Below are 13,349 nucleotides of genomic sequence, written 5' to 3' on the forward strand. Positions count from 1 at the left end.
CCTAAATTCCTACCTGGTCTCCAGCAGAGAAAGGTACTTGAACAGAATTGCCAGAGTAAGGATGCTGAAGGGCAGCCATGATGATCACAAATGTCTGTGTCTTACCCTTCCTGTTTCCGCTTAGAACTATGAAGTCATTACACTTAACCCAAGTCCTGCTCAGAAGTAATGCTGTAACATAATTTAGGTTATGGAAAATCTCTTACGGCCCTTATATTCTTTATGCCTGAACCCTGTGTTTTCGTCATGACTGGTAATTCACCCTCTCCCAGCTTGGTCACTTGTGCTCACTAACTGCTACTTTATTAAATTTGGAATTACAGGTCGGGGAGCAAAGGGAAACCCCTGGGAGCCCCCGTTTGTTTCTGTGGAGGAGAAGACTAAGCGTCCGTCTGCCCACCTGCTTATGGAGCAAGAAGTAGACTCCCCATCCTAGGAGTGTTCTCTCCCTCGGGTGGTGGTCAAAAGAGGTGAATCAAAAAGCTGAAAGGATTTTTAATGGCCAGCAACTCTCTGCTGGCTGTTTGGGCAAGCCCTGGGACCTTGTGCTCCTTCTGTACCCTGGATGGAATACGGGACCAAATCCTGTAGTGCCAGCATCCTTCAGAGCCAGATGCCTCCAACACCACAGCCCTGGCCTTTTGCCCTCCCTGCTTCTAAAAGTGGAAAAATTGCCTCTCCAGGAGCCTGAGGCAGACATGGGTCACACCTAGCCCTAGAGTGAGCCAAGCTGCCAGGACTCAGGCGCTCATGCTTCCTTTCTAAATCTTGCCCAGAAGGTTCAGCTGCTCTGCCCTCCTCCAGCCTGCGAACCTCTGAGGTTTACAAGCAAGAGCGGAGAAGGCACTGAGAAGTGGACCGGTAAGGTGAGCTCCTCCCTTTCCTGGATGGGATTTTTTTTTTTTGGCCAAACTGCACGGCATGTGGGGTCTTCGTTCCCCAACCAGGGACTGAACCTGCACCCCCTGCATTGGAAGCACGGAGTTTTAACCACTGAACCGCCCGGGAAGTCCCCTGGGTGGAATTTTAGTGCTAAATCTCTTCCTGATTTCTGGGTTCAGTAGACCCTTCCCATTCTCACACCCCCCCGACTCCCTGCTTGCCCACCGACCACTTGCATCTGCGAAACAAAAAAGGAGACAAAACTTTCGCATCCTGTCCCAACAGCTCCACCCCCCCTTCCAGGGGTCTTGCGCACCCCTCTTTGGGTCTTAGATCTGTGCCTAGAAGATAAAGGGGAGGGGTTTGAGTCAGAGCCTTGATCTCCTCAAACCACCCCCTCTGAATATTAGGATTGTAGTGGCATTGTCCCCAAGCCCCCCTCTGCTTTGGCTCCAAGGCTCTTCTTCCAGATGGGAGGCTGCTCTTACTGGTGGAGATAGGCATCTAGCCAGAGCTGCCCGGACTCTCTCAGTGAGCTGAGGGGACAAGATGGGAGCAGGTGGTGAGGGAGACAGAGTGGAGAGGAGCCCCAAAGCCATACCCGCCACAAGTGCAGCAGTGAGGCCCTTCCAGAGGTGATGTAAGGCCCCCTGGACGTGAGCACTCGCCTCCCCTTTGCTTCTGAGAAAGGGCTTGGGCCATGGCACTGAGAGCAAAGGCCCAAACTGGCCACAAGACCAACAGAGCACCTGGCCTTGGCCTTGGTGACCTCCATTCCAGATGGCACCTTCCTGTGGCTCCCACCCCATACCTCGCCACTGACCCCACTGCCCTGCCCTCTTCCGGCCCTCCCAGCCCTCTTCCCAGGCTCAGATACTCACTGGACAATGTCGGCAAAGGCTGAGAACAGGGGCTTGGACTGGTACTCTATGCCATGCTTGGCACACAGGGACTGCACCAGGGGAGCCACTTTGTGGTAATTGTGTCGAGGCATCGTGGGGAAAAGACTTCACGGAGAACAGGGGACAGTCAGTGGCTCCAGCTCCTGTGGCCCCCCATCCCCCTCCTACGTGGACCCTCCCCAGGTCCCTGCTTCCCAGGCCTCCCTACTCACTGGTGCTCAATCTGGAAGTTGAGGTGGCCACTGAACCAGTCATTGAAGGCCGACTTATGGACATTGCATGTTGCCTGGAGCTGGAGGAGAAGGTCGGGGGAGCATGGCTCTGGGTACCAGATGGAAAGGCCAGCCCAGCCTTCGCCAGGCAAAGCTGGCCTGTCCCTGGTCACTCCCTTCTCCACGTGGTGGCAGGAGAGAAGCTTCAGGCTAACGAGGCAAGGTTTGGGAGCGTCTGTTGTTACCACCGCCCACCCCCCTACCCTGGGTCTGTGCCCACCCACCCTTCTTACTAGTTGTGCCCAGGTCTTCCAAGTGACTGTCCCTCACCTGGGTGGAGACCCAGTCCACGTTCCTGTCGTAATCAATGTGCATGGGGATGTGGTTCATCTGTGTCACCCACACAAACCAGTTGCTTTCCAGGAACCTGGTGGACATGGCACCCAGACAAAACCAGTACAAGCAGAGCCCAGAGTTCTGACTCTCGCTCAGAAGCTGCTCCAACCCCGCCACCTTCCCCAGCCAACGCCCCCAGACCAGACTGGTCACTCCCACACATCTCTGCGCTGCTCCCTCCTCCCCATTCAAATACTACCTGACCATGAAGAAAAGGCCCAGGAAGCCTTTCAGTCCCAGCAGCGGCACGTAAGTGAGGAAGATGCGGACGTAGAAGCTGATCATCCAGGCCAAGTCCTGCAGCGAGAGGCAGAGCCCTGTGACAGCACAAAGCACCTCTCCTCTCACGGCACTTGTTCCCTCTGCGTGGAGCAGCCATCCTCCCCGGTCCTCAGACTGGAGTGCTCACGGCAGCCTTTCTCAGCTGCCCGTCCGGCACCATCTAGCCCCGCTCCGTCCCTAGTGGCGCCCCCAGCCCTCCCTGCCTGTTTCCTTCACAGGTGCCAGGTCTCCCTGCCTCCACTTCCTCCCAACCCGTCTCCATCCTTCACTCCTTCATCACGCTGCCAAGTGAGTCTTCCAGGATCGTGGCTCAGTCTGTGCCAGTGCCCTGATCAAATCGCTGATGAGTTTTCTGCACCACCCTCCTCCCCTGACACCCGAGTCCTCCACCACATGTCCAGTGACCAGATTCGCCCCTTAATTCCCAGCTTCTCTGCTCAGAGTCCATCCCAACTCCCCTGCCTCTGCCTGTCCTCCAAGGCCAGCTAGGTAAGTGACTTTGCGAAGTCTTTTCTGATGCCTCCCATCCAGCCAGATGCAGTCAGGCCCCTTTCGAAATCCCCAAACCTTCTGCCTCTACCTCTTGTCTGGTGTCAACCACATCCTGTTTCATCAGAAGTTTCCTGAGTGAAGGTGCCGTCTCTTATTCATCTTCCCCCTCCCCAGCCTGGCCCCTGCTTTAGGCCGAGCACAATAGCCTCAGGAGATAACTCGCTGAATTAAATAGGGCATCAGGAGTCAGGTTGCCTGCTGAGCCCAAATCATCTCACCTAGAGATAAGGAAGGGTCTCTACCTGGTTCTGTTACTTGGCTCTAAATTAGGCCTGGAGTAAATCTCAGTGGGATTTCCCCTGGAGAACCCCCTTCCCATCCCTCGGTACTGGAGACAAAGGATGTGGGATTTGGGGGCCGTGGATACTTACCACCCACTTCTTCCTCTGGATAACAAAATAGAAAATATACCACTGGAAGTAGAGAGGCAGCAAGGCTGGGGGCCCAACTGGGGAGGAAATGGACACAAGGGGGGAGGTGTGAGCAGCACTAAAGGGTCACTAAAGGGCCAGTTGGTGCTGGACAGATGGCCTCCAGCACAGGGCTGCCCCTCTGGCATCTCCTCCTGTTGCCCCTCCAGCTGCCTCGGCAGTCCTCAATCCACTGGACCCGAAAGGTGCTGAAGGTGGGCATGAGTGCAAGTCTGAAGAAAGCAGAATCTCCCAGTGGATGCCGAGAGGGTGAGGTGCGGGGAACGTGGCATTCTCTTCCATGGAAAAGGACAGCTGGGGAGACAAGCTCCACGCACGGAACCTGCTCTGCCCCTGTGCCTTTAAAAAGGTACTGCTCATCCTCCCGGACTTGCGCTGTCCGCAGCCCTGCCCCTACCAGGGGCCTTCCTCCTGGCCCTACGCCTGTCCTTGCAATCATCTGCCCTGTGCTCCTGGCTGCTCCACCGTGCAGATGAAGGGACGGGAGCAGGAAAGGGTGTGTGTTGAGTGGGGGGAACCCTGCTGATCCTTCACAGGCTGAAAGCTCTCTTCCCTGGACTAGGGAAACAAGCTTGTGCCACCCAACCTGAAGCAGCCTGGAGGTCGGCTGTGGAGAGGGGTGGAGGAGCTTCTCTTAGAACTGGGAGTTGATGTGGGTCCTGTCCTATGTGCTCGTCGGTTTCCTTCTGTGTCCCTTCTCTGCAGGGCCCTGTTGTTACCTATAAGCCCAGCATTACAATGCCCACACGTGGCTCTTCTATCCTGACGTGCCATGAATTCTAACCTTTTTTCTGGACGTTTCTGCTCCACCTTTCTATCCCATCCCCCTTTCTCCACAGGGATGGAGTAACAGGCAGTTAAGATAAATTCCTTTGAATGAAAATGGGATCAATGGACTCATCCTCTCCTTTCCCTTTAGAAATTTGAATTTTGAAAAGGGTTTAAAAATTTTTAGACATTATGGAGATTTTTAAAGCAGGGAATATACACAGCAGTCTTCAGAAAGAGCTTAGGACAACCACAGCAATGTTTTCTCCCCAGCTCCCTCTTCAGGTCCAATCCTCCCATTGCTAGTCTATCTACCTTTGTCCTTCTGGGTGTTAAACTGTGTCCCACTGCGTCACCTTGGCCCTAGCCTGTTTGACAAGATTTAAAGTGAGGTTTCAGGCTTAGTCGGGATGGCCCGCCACCATTCAGTTCCCTTGTGGAAGCCAGGGTGGGGCTGGAGGAACTAGTTTGCCCCCAACACAAGTGACCTTTGACCAAACATTAGCCTAACTCTTGCCTTTGCCCCTTAAGAAGGTAGACTGCCCCCTTGCAGGGGGCACCCTGTTCCAGGTGGAGAACTTCCTCCAGCCTTCACTTCAAGTACCGCAGTCCCAGGGCAGCATCCCAACCCCCGCCCCCCCGGGGCTGGATGAGGACACTCACTCAGGAAGAAGTATCTGTGCTGGTGGTTGTATGGCATGTACTTTTTCTTCTGTTTCCCAAGCTGTGAAGGAAAGCAAACACACATCAGCACCCACAGGCCAGTCACCCATTCCCCTCCCCGTGTGACCTTGGCTTCTCCCTGCTCAGGAGCCGAGGCCTCCTGCGGGGGGCCGTCAGCTTGCTGGCGCTATGGAAAGCTCCAACAAGCCCAGCCTTACCTCCAGCTCCTGGCGCGTGAAGCCCAGGCTGCTGGATTTGCCAAGCGCGCCACACCGTGGACGCAGCTCGGTGGCCCTGGCCCACACCCACACCCACACCCACACAAGGCCTGGGCACAACGGAGCCTGCGGTCCTCAGTACTCCTCGTGCTCAGCCCGAGACGCCCTTGTCAGGTTTCCAGGCCCCTCCACCTCCCCTTCCTTTCTCCATCTGGTACTCTTTTGACACCAGGGTCTCCACAGACAACAATTTTTTCCCTTACACGGGCCAGGATCCCCTCTACATCCAGTCCCTGACCTTCTCCAAATATTTCGGTCTCTTCAAGTGTCAACATGAGCTTTATAAAATCCCTTGAAAGCTAAGCACAGTTTGGCAAATATTTGTGGAAAGATTACCAAAATCAGCTTGGCAATCTGAAGGCTCTGGCAAGGTTTTCCCCCACGGCTGGTGGTGATTTTGTAAGCTGAGCGGCCATAGAGACAGGCTGGGGCTGCCAGGCTAGCCAGTCAGTCCGGGTCCCCTAGCGGGAGCTCTCACAACCATGACAGTGAAGCTCTGCGCTCATTTTCAAGTCATGGCTCCTTCTGTTCCTCGTGTCCTGGTTAGTTCTGGCCACCAGACGACCACAGGGCACAGGAGGGACTCTACCCCAGAGCAGAATGCCAGCTCACCCTTCTTTCATGAGTCCATCTACTCTTTTGACAGGACATTTACTGATACCTTATCCTGTGCCAGGCACTTCTGCTAAATGAAGCCTTTCTCCATTAAGTGATTAATTCAACAATTTATTTATTGAGCATCAACGTGCCCGGCATTGTTCTAGGTGTGAGGATACAGAGATGAATAACACGAAATTCCTACCCTCGTGGAGCTTATCATCTGAGGAGAGGAAGCTGGTGATAAATTTGTAGACAGAGCTCAAGGTAATTACAGATTAAGAACAGGAAAATATGACAGGAAGTGAGGTAGGCAGCGTTTTGGCTAGGGTAGGGGCCCTGACATCAGAACTGAGACCTGAATGGTGAGAAGGAGCCAGCAACGCAGACATTCGGGGGAAGAGCATTTAAAGCAGAGGGAACAAAGGTTTGGGACGTTCAAGGGACAGAAAGAAGGCCAGTGTGGCTGGGAATATAACAGAGGAGAATAGTTGATAAAGCCAGAAAACTAGGGACGGCCGCATCATGTTGAGCCTTAGCCCTGGGAAGGCCACAGTAAGGAGGTTAGATTTTATTCCAGTGGGGATGGGAATCCCGGGACGGCTTTCAGCAGGTGGCACTATCTGCTTTGCGCTTTAAAGGCTCACTCTGGCTAGAGGTGGGGGAATGAACTGTAGACGGCAGGTAGAGTTGAAGGGAGACCAGTGAGAAGGCTGGAACAATGATCTAGACCTGAGATGGACCAGACCCGGGGATGGGAGGCAGAGGAGAAGGAGAAGTCGATGGACTGGGATATGTTCTGGAGGCAGCAAGCCTTGCTGATGACCTGGAGGTGGGGGTGAAGTTCATCCCATCCCGAGCAACATTAACTGAGGTGGGGGAAGCCGGAAGAGGAGCATCTGTCTTGTTTGATGGGGTGTGTAGGCAGAACTCTGACCTCCTTATTTTGGGACTCTTAGGGAAGGGAGCCCTGTCCGCTGGCTGCCTCTTCGAATGGCAATCAAATTAGGATTGTAATGGCCATTACAACCCTGATAACTGCCCCCCTGTGTTTCAACTCTTGGAGGCCAGAAAGGTGGTATTTCGGGTGAAGTGTCCCCTGCACCTCCTTGTTGTCCAGGAGAGTTGGGAGGCACTGGGGCGGATGCTACTGGGTCAGCCCAGGGATCAGTGCTCAGTCAAACTGGACCCAGTGAGGCTGAACCAAGTGCCCAGCAGCCTGTAGCCCACGCATTTCCTAACAGCCTAACCTCAGCCTCATAACTAGGCAAAAAAAAAAAAGTTATTTTTTTCCCAGAGCATTCTCTATTTTTAATGTCTGCAGATAGGAGTTTCCTAAAAACCTTAGTACCAAGAAGCAACAGAGGCAGTGGTGTGAGAAGACTCTCTTCCACTTAAGACTCCCATCTTCTTTTTTTTTTTTCTGCGGTACGCGGGCCTCTCACTGTTGTGGCCTCTCCCGTTGCGGAGCACAGGCTCCGGACGCGCAGGCTCAGCGGCCATGGCTCACGGGCCCAGCCGCTCCGCGGCATGTGGGATCCTCCCGGACCGGGGCACGAACCCGTGTCCCCCGCATCGGCAGGCGGACTCCCAACCACTGCACCGCCAGGGAAGCCCCCCCATCTTTTTAAAAAAAATCTTCTGGTGACACCAGCAGTGCTACCAGAGCCTCATGCTCTGCCCAGTAAATAACCCGCACCCTCTAAGGAGCCACCGGAGCCACGGGAGGCTGAGGCTGGTTCGTCATTTGCACGGTGTTGGGCATGGAGCAAACCAAGTAAGTCCCTATTTAGGAAGTGGGAAAATTAGGACCTTGTGGCAAGCCTCAAGCTAGGGGCTCCTGGTGCTAGGACAGCCAGTGCTGCTAGAGCCTTCCCCCAGAGGTCTCCTCATGGCCGGAGAGGAGAGGAGAGCCAGGCTATCTTGAACTCATGCCTGGAACTGAAGTGTATTTAACAACAGTTTAATTCCTGGCGTGTTGAAATGTTATAATGTGCCATGAAGTGGAGGAGGGGGACCTGGCACAACTCTGACTATAGCCTAGAGCCTTGGGACAAAGGGTTTTATTTTATTTATTATTATTTTTTTTAATGTTTTGGGTCAAAGGGTTTTAAATTAACTTTTTTTTTTTTTTTTTTTTTTGCGGTACGCGGGCCTCTCACTGCTGTGGCCTCTCCCGTTGCGGAGCACAGGTTCCGGATGCACAGGCTCAATGGCCATGGCTCATGGGCCCAGCCGCTCCACAGCATGTGGGATCTTCCCGGACCGGGGCACGAACCCGTGTCCCATGCATCGGCAGGCGGACTCTCAACTACTGCAACACCAGGGAAGCCCTAAATTAACTTTTTAAAGAACTCCCCTGGCCACTCACAGCCGTCTATCACTTTACGCTCACTAAAGGCTCACCAGATCTCCACCCACCCCCAGGCTTTAGCAGCTACATTATAATGGTTGCTCACACCCTCAGATGACAACTCAAACCCAGTGCTGACCACCCTAAAAGTCAGGCTAGGATCAGGCGGGTGGGAAGAATTACTCAGTGAATGAATATTCTAGATAATGGGCATCAGAGAAGAGTAAGCCAGTGTAGCCGTTGTGTAAGAGAGGATTACAAAGTGCAGGGGGCTGACTGCCTGGGGTTGGAGTGTCTAAAAAGCACCTGCAAGGAGGGCCATCCATCACCTTCAAGGCCGAGCAGGGTTTGCACAGCAATCTGGTCATCTTTGGGTCCTTAGCAGCGTGGGGTACCTTTCTGCAACAGCTATTTGCTGACTTGAACTCATGAGGGAGGACAGGTGAGTGTCCTGGGCAGCCTGCTTACTGCCTGTGGCGTCCCACAACTTCCAAACAGCCAGCCCGGCCCCCAATGTCTTGCCCACACTGACAGCATTGTGAGTACTTCCCTGCAAGCCCTGTGTGCTGCCTGGCTCCCATTCTCTGAGACCTTCACCGATACCTCTGCTCACCTCGACAGAGAGGATCTTCCCCAAGGCAAAGAAGAAGGGGTGCATGTTGATGTCCGGGTCTTTGCGGAAGCAGTTGGGCTTGGCATGGTGCTGGAAGTGCAGGTGGTTCCACCAACTGGCAGGGGCCCCCTAGAGAAAAGCGGGGCATGAGTATGGAAGCCTGGTGCCCCCCCTCCCCCAGGCAGCCCCCTGTTGACTGGAGTTTCAGAGAGCCCCTCCCCGTCCCATTGACCTTCAGGTGGCCAATCACGAAATGATGTAGCAGGTGGTTCCATGTAGAGGTGCTGAAGACGGACAGGTGTCCAAAGTCATGCTGCAGCCAGCCAGCCTGGGCCTGGGTGAGAAAGGCTAGCGCTGAGAACAGCCCACCAGCCCCGCATCTGTCTCAACTGACTCCGCCTCTCCCTCGTCCTTCCTGTGCTGGCCTAACTGAGCACATCAGGAAAGGAGTCAGGAAGCCTGGGTCCTGCTTCTGGCTCTGCCACTGACTCACATGGGAGCTAGGGCAAATCACTACCCCTTCCCTGTTCTTCAGTGTCCCCAGCTCTGGAGTTCGGTGACTTCCGATGGATTGAACATCCAAACTACAGAACAGGACAAAGTGACAAACTCAGGCAGGTGGAAGGCTTAACTGATGGGTTCTGACAGCCAGGTATTAGGGCCCCAGCTGAGAAACCAGAATCTTGGTTCTTGGCACACCTGGACTGTGACAGAACCTGAACATGAAGTTTCAGAGGAGAAATGCCACGGGAAGAAGGGAGCCCTGGGAGAAGCGGCTGGAGAGGCCGTGGGAGAAATGAAGGTGCACATATGGTGAAGACGAGCAGATGAAAGCCACAGACGACGGAATGTGTGCTCTTTCTGCACCAACTCTCCCGCACGTCCTCAGCTCTGCCCTGGACAGAGGGCTCCTTGGCCTCCCGAGGGGTACAAAGAATTTTCCCCACGGAAGCTGAGCTGGCTGTGTTCTTGACAAGCCCAGGGCTCTCACCTGAACTGTGCTGAGCAGCACTGCACAGAGGAGGAAGGGCAGGAAGGATGTCCCAAAGAGCCGAAGAGTGAGCCAGGCAACGACATCCAGCAGCAGGATGTGCAGCAGGTACAGCAGGAAGAAGACGGGGTTCGCCTTCATGAGCCCCACCCGCTCCACCGTGGCCTGCAGCTCCCGGAACTCCTCAGTGAGCTCCTTCTGTAGAAGAGTGGAGATGGGTGTTATTCTCCCCAGATGCAACCCAGCACTGGAGCCAAGGACCCTCTTAAGCTCAAGGCCCTCCCGCCAAGGTAGCTAAGGGAAGCCAACAGTCCTAGGTAAAGATACCACAATGCTGAGGAAAGGTGACAGGAGGTGCTATGGGATCGAGTCTAAGAGCATGTGGTCTTTGGAGTTAAACAGAATTCATTCAAGCCACTGCTGTGCCACTTAGCAATGGTGTGATCCTTGGCCGAGTTGCTTAACCTCTCTGAGACTCAGTTTTCTCATCTGTAACTGTGTGTGGATTATATGATGTTATGCTTGGCACAGAATAAGTGCTCGGTCGTTAGGTCTCATGTTGAGGATGGGGATGGTGGTGGTGGCCTTGTGAGAACCACAGGTTCCAAAGCCCTGCCACCCAATGACTATGCAGAAGAAGCAAGGATCTCAACATTCCCAAGAACTACTGACTGTGGTCACCTGTGACCATATCTAGGCCTTCCTTCTACCCTTTGCCCCTCAACAACTGCAGGATCTCCAAACAGCAAACGGGGTCTCACATTCTTAGTGGGCTCAAAGCTGGGCTGCTCCGGAGACAGTTCTCCAATCAGGAGAGAGTTCATATACTTCCTCACAAGGCCCTTGTTGATGTGGAACGCCACAAAGGGATCCTGCAAGTTTGGGGAGAAGGCAGAACAGTGAGGAAGTCAGCCCGGCCCCCCGAGACCTGTGGAGGGCTCACACCAAAGACCATCCTCCTGATCCAGCAAGGAGGCTGCACCCAAGTTCAAACAGACCCCACCCCCCTCCAGGCAGCTGCCCTTTGAGAGTGCTCAGACCTGTCCCCGGTGTCCACAGCTCAGGATCACCCAACAACTGTGTTCTAGGAAGAAGGGTACCATGCCAAGGAGTAGGAAGCACGGGTAGGGCGACCACCGAAAGACCTGCCTGGGCTGGCCTTTCCTCTAGGTGTCTCATGAAATTTGCTGAGGGAGACTCCCTGTGTCCACCTGGAGGACTTTTGCATTTCTCCCCCTTCCCTCCGCTGCTGTTCTGGTTGGGGTTCCATATTTCCCTTCCCACTCTGAACACCCCCTGCCTTAGGGCACTAATTTTGGTTACGCAAGGTGGGGTCCTCAGTGACTAGATTAACGAGATTAATGTCCTTTAGGTCAGACAGCCCCAGGCCCAAAGCCACAAGCTTGGAGGCGGAGGGAGCCGGGGCGGAGCCGGCGGCCGGTGGCACCACACATCCGGACCAATCGCGGTCTCCGCTGCGGCCAGCCCCGGCCCTAAATCACACTGCAGGAAGCCTGCTCCGTCTACGCATGCGCCAGTCCACACCTTCGCCTTCGGCCACTGCCTGAGCTCCCCAGTGGTCACTCCGGAGACGAGCACAGGCTCAGGCCTCGACTCCCAGGCCAGCCGCGTCGGAGGGAGAGGCGGGTCCTTACCGCGTTAGGCTGCACCGCCACATCACGGGAACCCTAGTGGCCCGAGGTGCGCTCCGAGATGGCAGGGAGAAAGCTGGGGACAGTGGAAGGGGTCACGCCGCTAGGCGAAGGATGGGGGAAGGGACACGGCGAAGCGAACGCTCCAACCTTTGGGTCCCAAGGAGTGGTCCCCCAGCTCTCAAACCCAGAAGGGAAGTGCTAGGTGCTTTAGTTCCGAGAGCAGGTTGTCTAGAGAGGGAAGCAACAGAATCGGGGCTGGGACGCGCGCTGGCCCGCAGTGAGGCCTGAGGGAGGAGGGATGCGACCCAGCACCGGGCCTACAGCCCAGGACTGCAAACAGCTGCTGGCCTGAGGCTGAGTGGCCTCCCCACAGGATTCCAGGACTGTTCCAGGGCCCTCGCTAAGTGTATGCTGATGCAGCCCCCCCCGCCCCCAACACCCCCCCCACACACACACTTTCAGCACGCTGCTCCCACTCTTTTTTGTGCACGAGCAGGCGCTAGCCCTCTCTGGCCGGTGCTGCCCCTTCCCTACCCTCCGGTCTTCACCCTGTGCAGGGGTTCCTAAGGCAGCGGACACTAGGTGGCTTCCCCCCTCAGGAAAATCCCCGAGTGTGGTTCCCTCGTTCTCTGCCCTGCTCACGCTCGCCAGTCTAGTCCGGCATGCTCGGCCCAGACGGGTCTGCGCTTCCCTCCCAGCCACCAAGACAGGTCAAGACTTGATCCCTCTCCCTGCCACTGACCCCTCCTCCCTTGGTGTCGGCAGTGCCGCCGTCCGGGGGTTCCACATCCCCGCTGTCCTCCCTCCTACCCCTGCTCCGGGGACTGCCCACGCCTGGAGAACGCAGACTCCGGGCAGCAGACGGAGCGCACGGACCGATGGCGCGGCCCTTTGTTTGTGCGTGCACGTTGCCGGCCTCCCTCCCTCCCTACTGCCCAGACTCCACTTTTCGCAGCTTCTCTCCTGCCCTTGCATCCCGTATTCACAGCACACCCAATCACCTGGCAACCGGTACGCTCCTGCGCCTCCCGGCTTTTCCCCGAATTAGTGTTCGGCCCTGAGTGCCAAATCTCTTGTCTCGCGCGCTGAGCCCCAGGCTCCGACCGCCCGGCCCCGCCTCCTCCCGTTCCCTGGACTGGCAGCGCTTACCGTGGCGTCCTGCCCCGCGTAGTGGCTGATGACCCGGGAGCCCCCGGGGTGCTGGCGAGTGAACTCGCTGATGTTGTACACCTTCCGGTCAATCACGAGCCACCGCTCTTTGTCGCGTCCCGAGCGCTGCGCCACCTCGTCCCAGGTGAAGTAGCGCGGGGTAGGCCCCTGGGCCGGGGTCTCGGGGGCCATCGGGGCCGGGCGATGCCGCGCGCCGACTGGGCAAGGGAGGTCAGGCGCGCGCACGGGACCCGCGGGGTAGCGCGCACCGGCCTCGAGTGCTCTGGGAGCCGGCCCGCTGGCGCCCGCCTAGAGCCCGCCGCCCGCGCGTCGGGTTTTCAGCAACCGAGGTGGTCGGCGCCGAGCCCCGCTGCGCGCGCTTCTATTGGTCGAGCCGCGTGGCGCGGGGACCGAGTCCCCGCCTTCCCTCCGGCCCCGCGCGGGCGGGCGCTGCAGGAGGGTCGTGGCAGGCCGGCTGAGCGCGGGGACGCGCGCCCCCTCGCGGGCTCTTTGCGGGGGTCGCCACCGGACCCCACTCTCCGACTCACGCCTGAAGCGCCCAGGGGGCGCCGCGGGCAAGATAACGGTTCCTGTGGAGGCTCCTGGGTGCGGGGCCCGGCTCGCG

At 56.4% G+C, this 13,349-nt stretch overlaps 1 protein-coding gene across 1 annotated transcript; it reads right to left on the bottom strand.

Moving 5' to 3' along the window:
* Positions 1-326: 326 nt before the first annotated feature.
* On the bottom strand, positions 327-12,994 carry FADS1 (fatty acid desaturase 1). Its single transcript, XM_081238585.1, has 12 exons — positions 12,725-12,994; positions 10,682-10,792; positions 9,921-10,118; positions 9,162-9,263; positions 8,930-9,058; positions 5,089-5,149; positions 3,598-3,674; positions 2,592-2,689; positions 2,327-2,423; positions 1,997-2,076; positions 1,764-1,889; positions 327-1,418 (listed from the first exon to the last, which is right to left on the bottom strand). Exons 1-12 carry the CDS (start codon positions 12,914-12,916, stop codon positions 1,367-1,369), a joined length of 1,323 nt encoding a protein of 440 aa, XP_081094711.1. The 5' UTR covers positions 12,917-12,994; the 3' UTR covers positions 327-1,366.
* Between the last annotated feature and the right edge of the window lie 355 nt (positions 12,995-13,349).

This window comes from Mesoplodon bidens (genome assembly GCF_964165515.1).
Source record: "Mesoplodon bidens genome assembly, chromosome: 7".
NCBI classification, from domain to species: Eukaryota; Metazoa; Chordata; class Mammalia; order Artiodactyla; family Ziphiidae; genus Mesoplodon; species Mesoplodon bidens.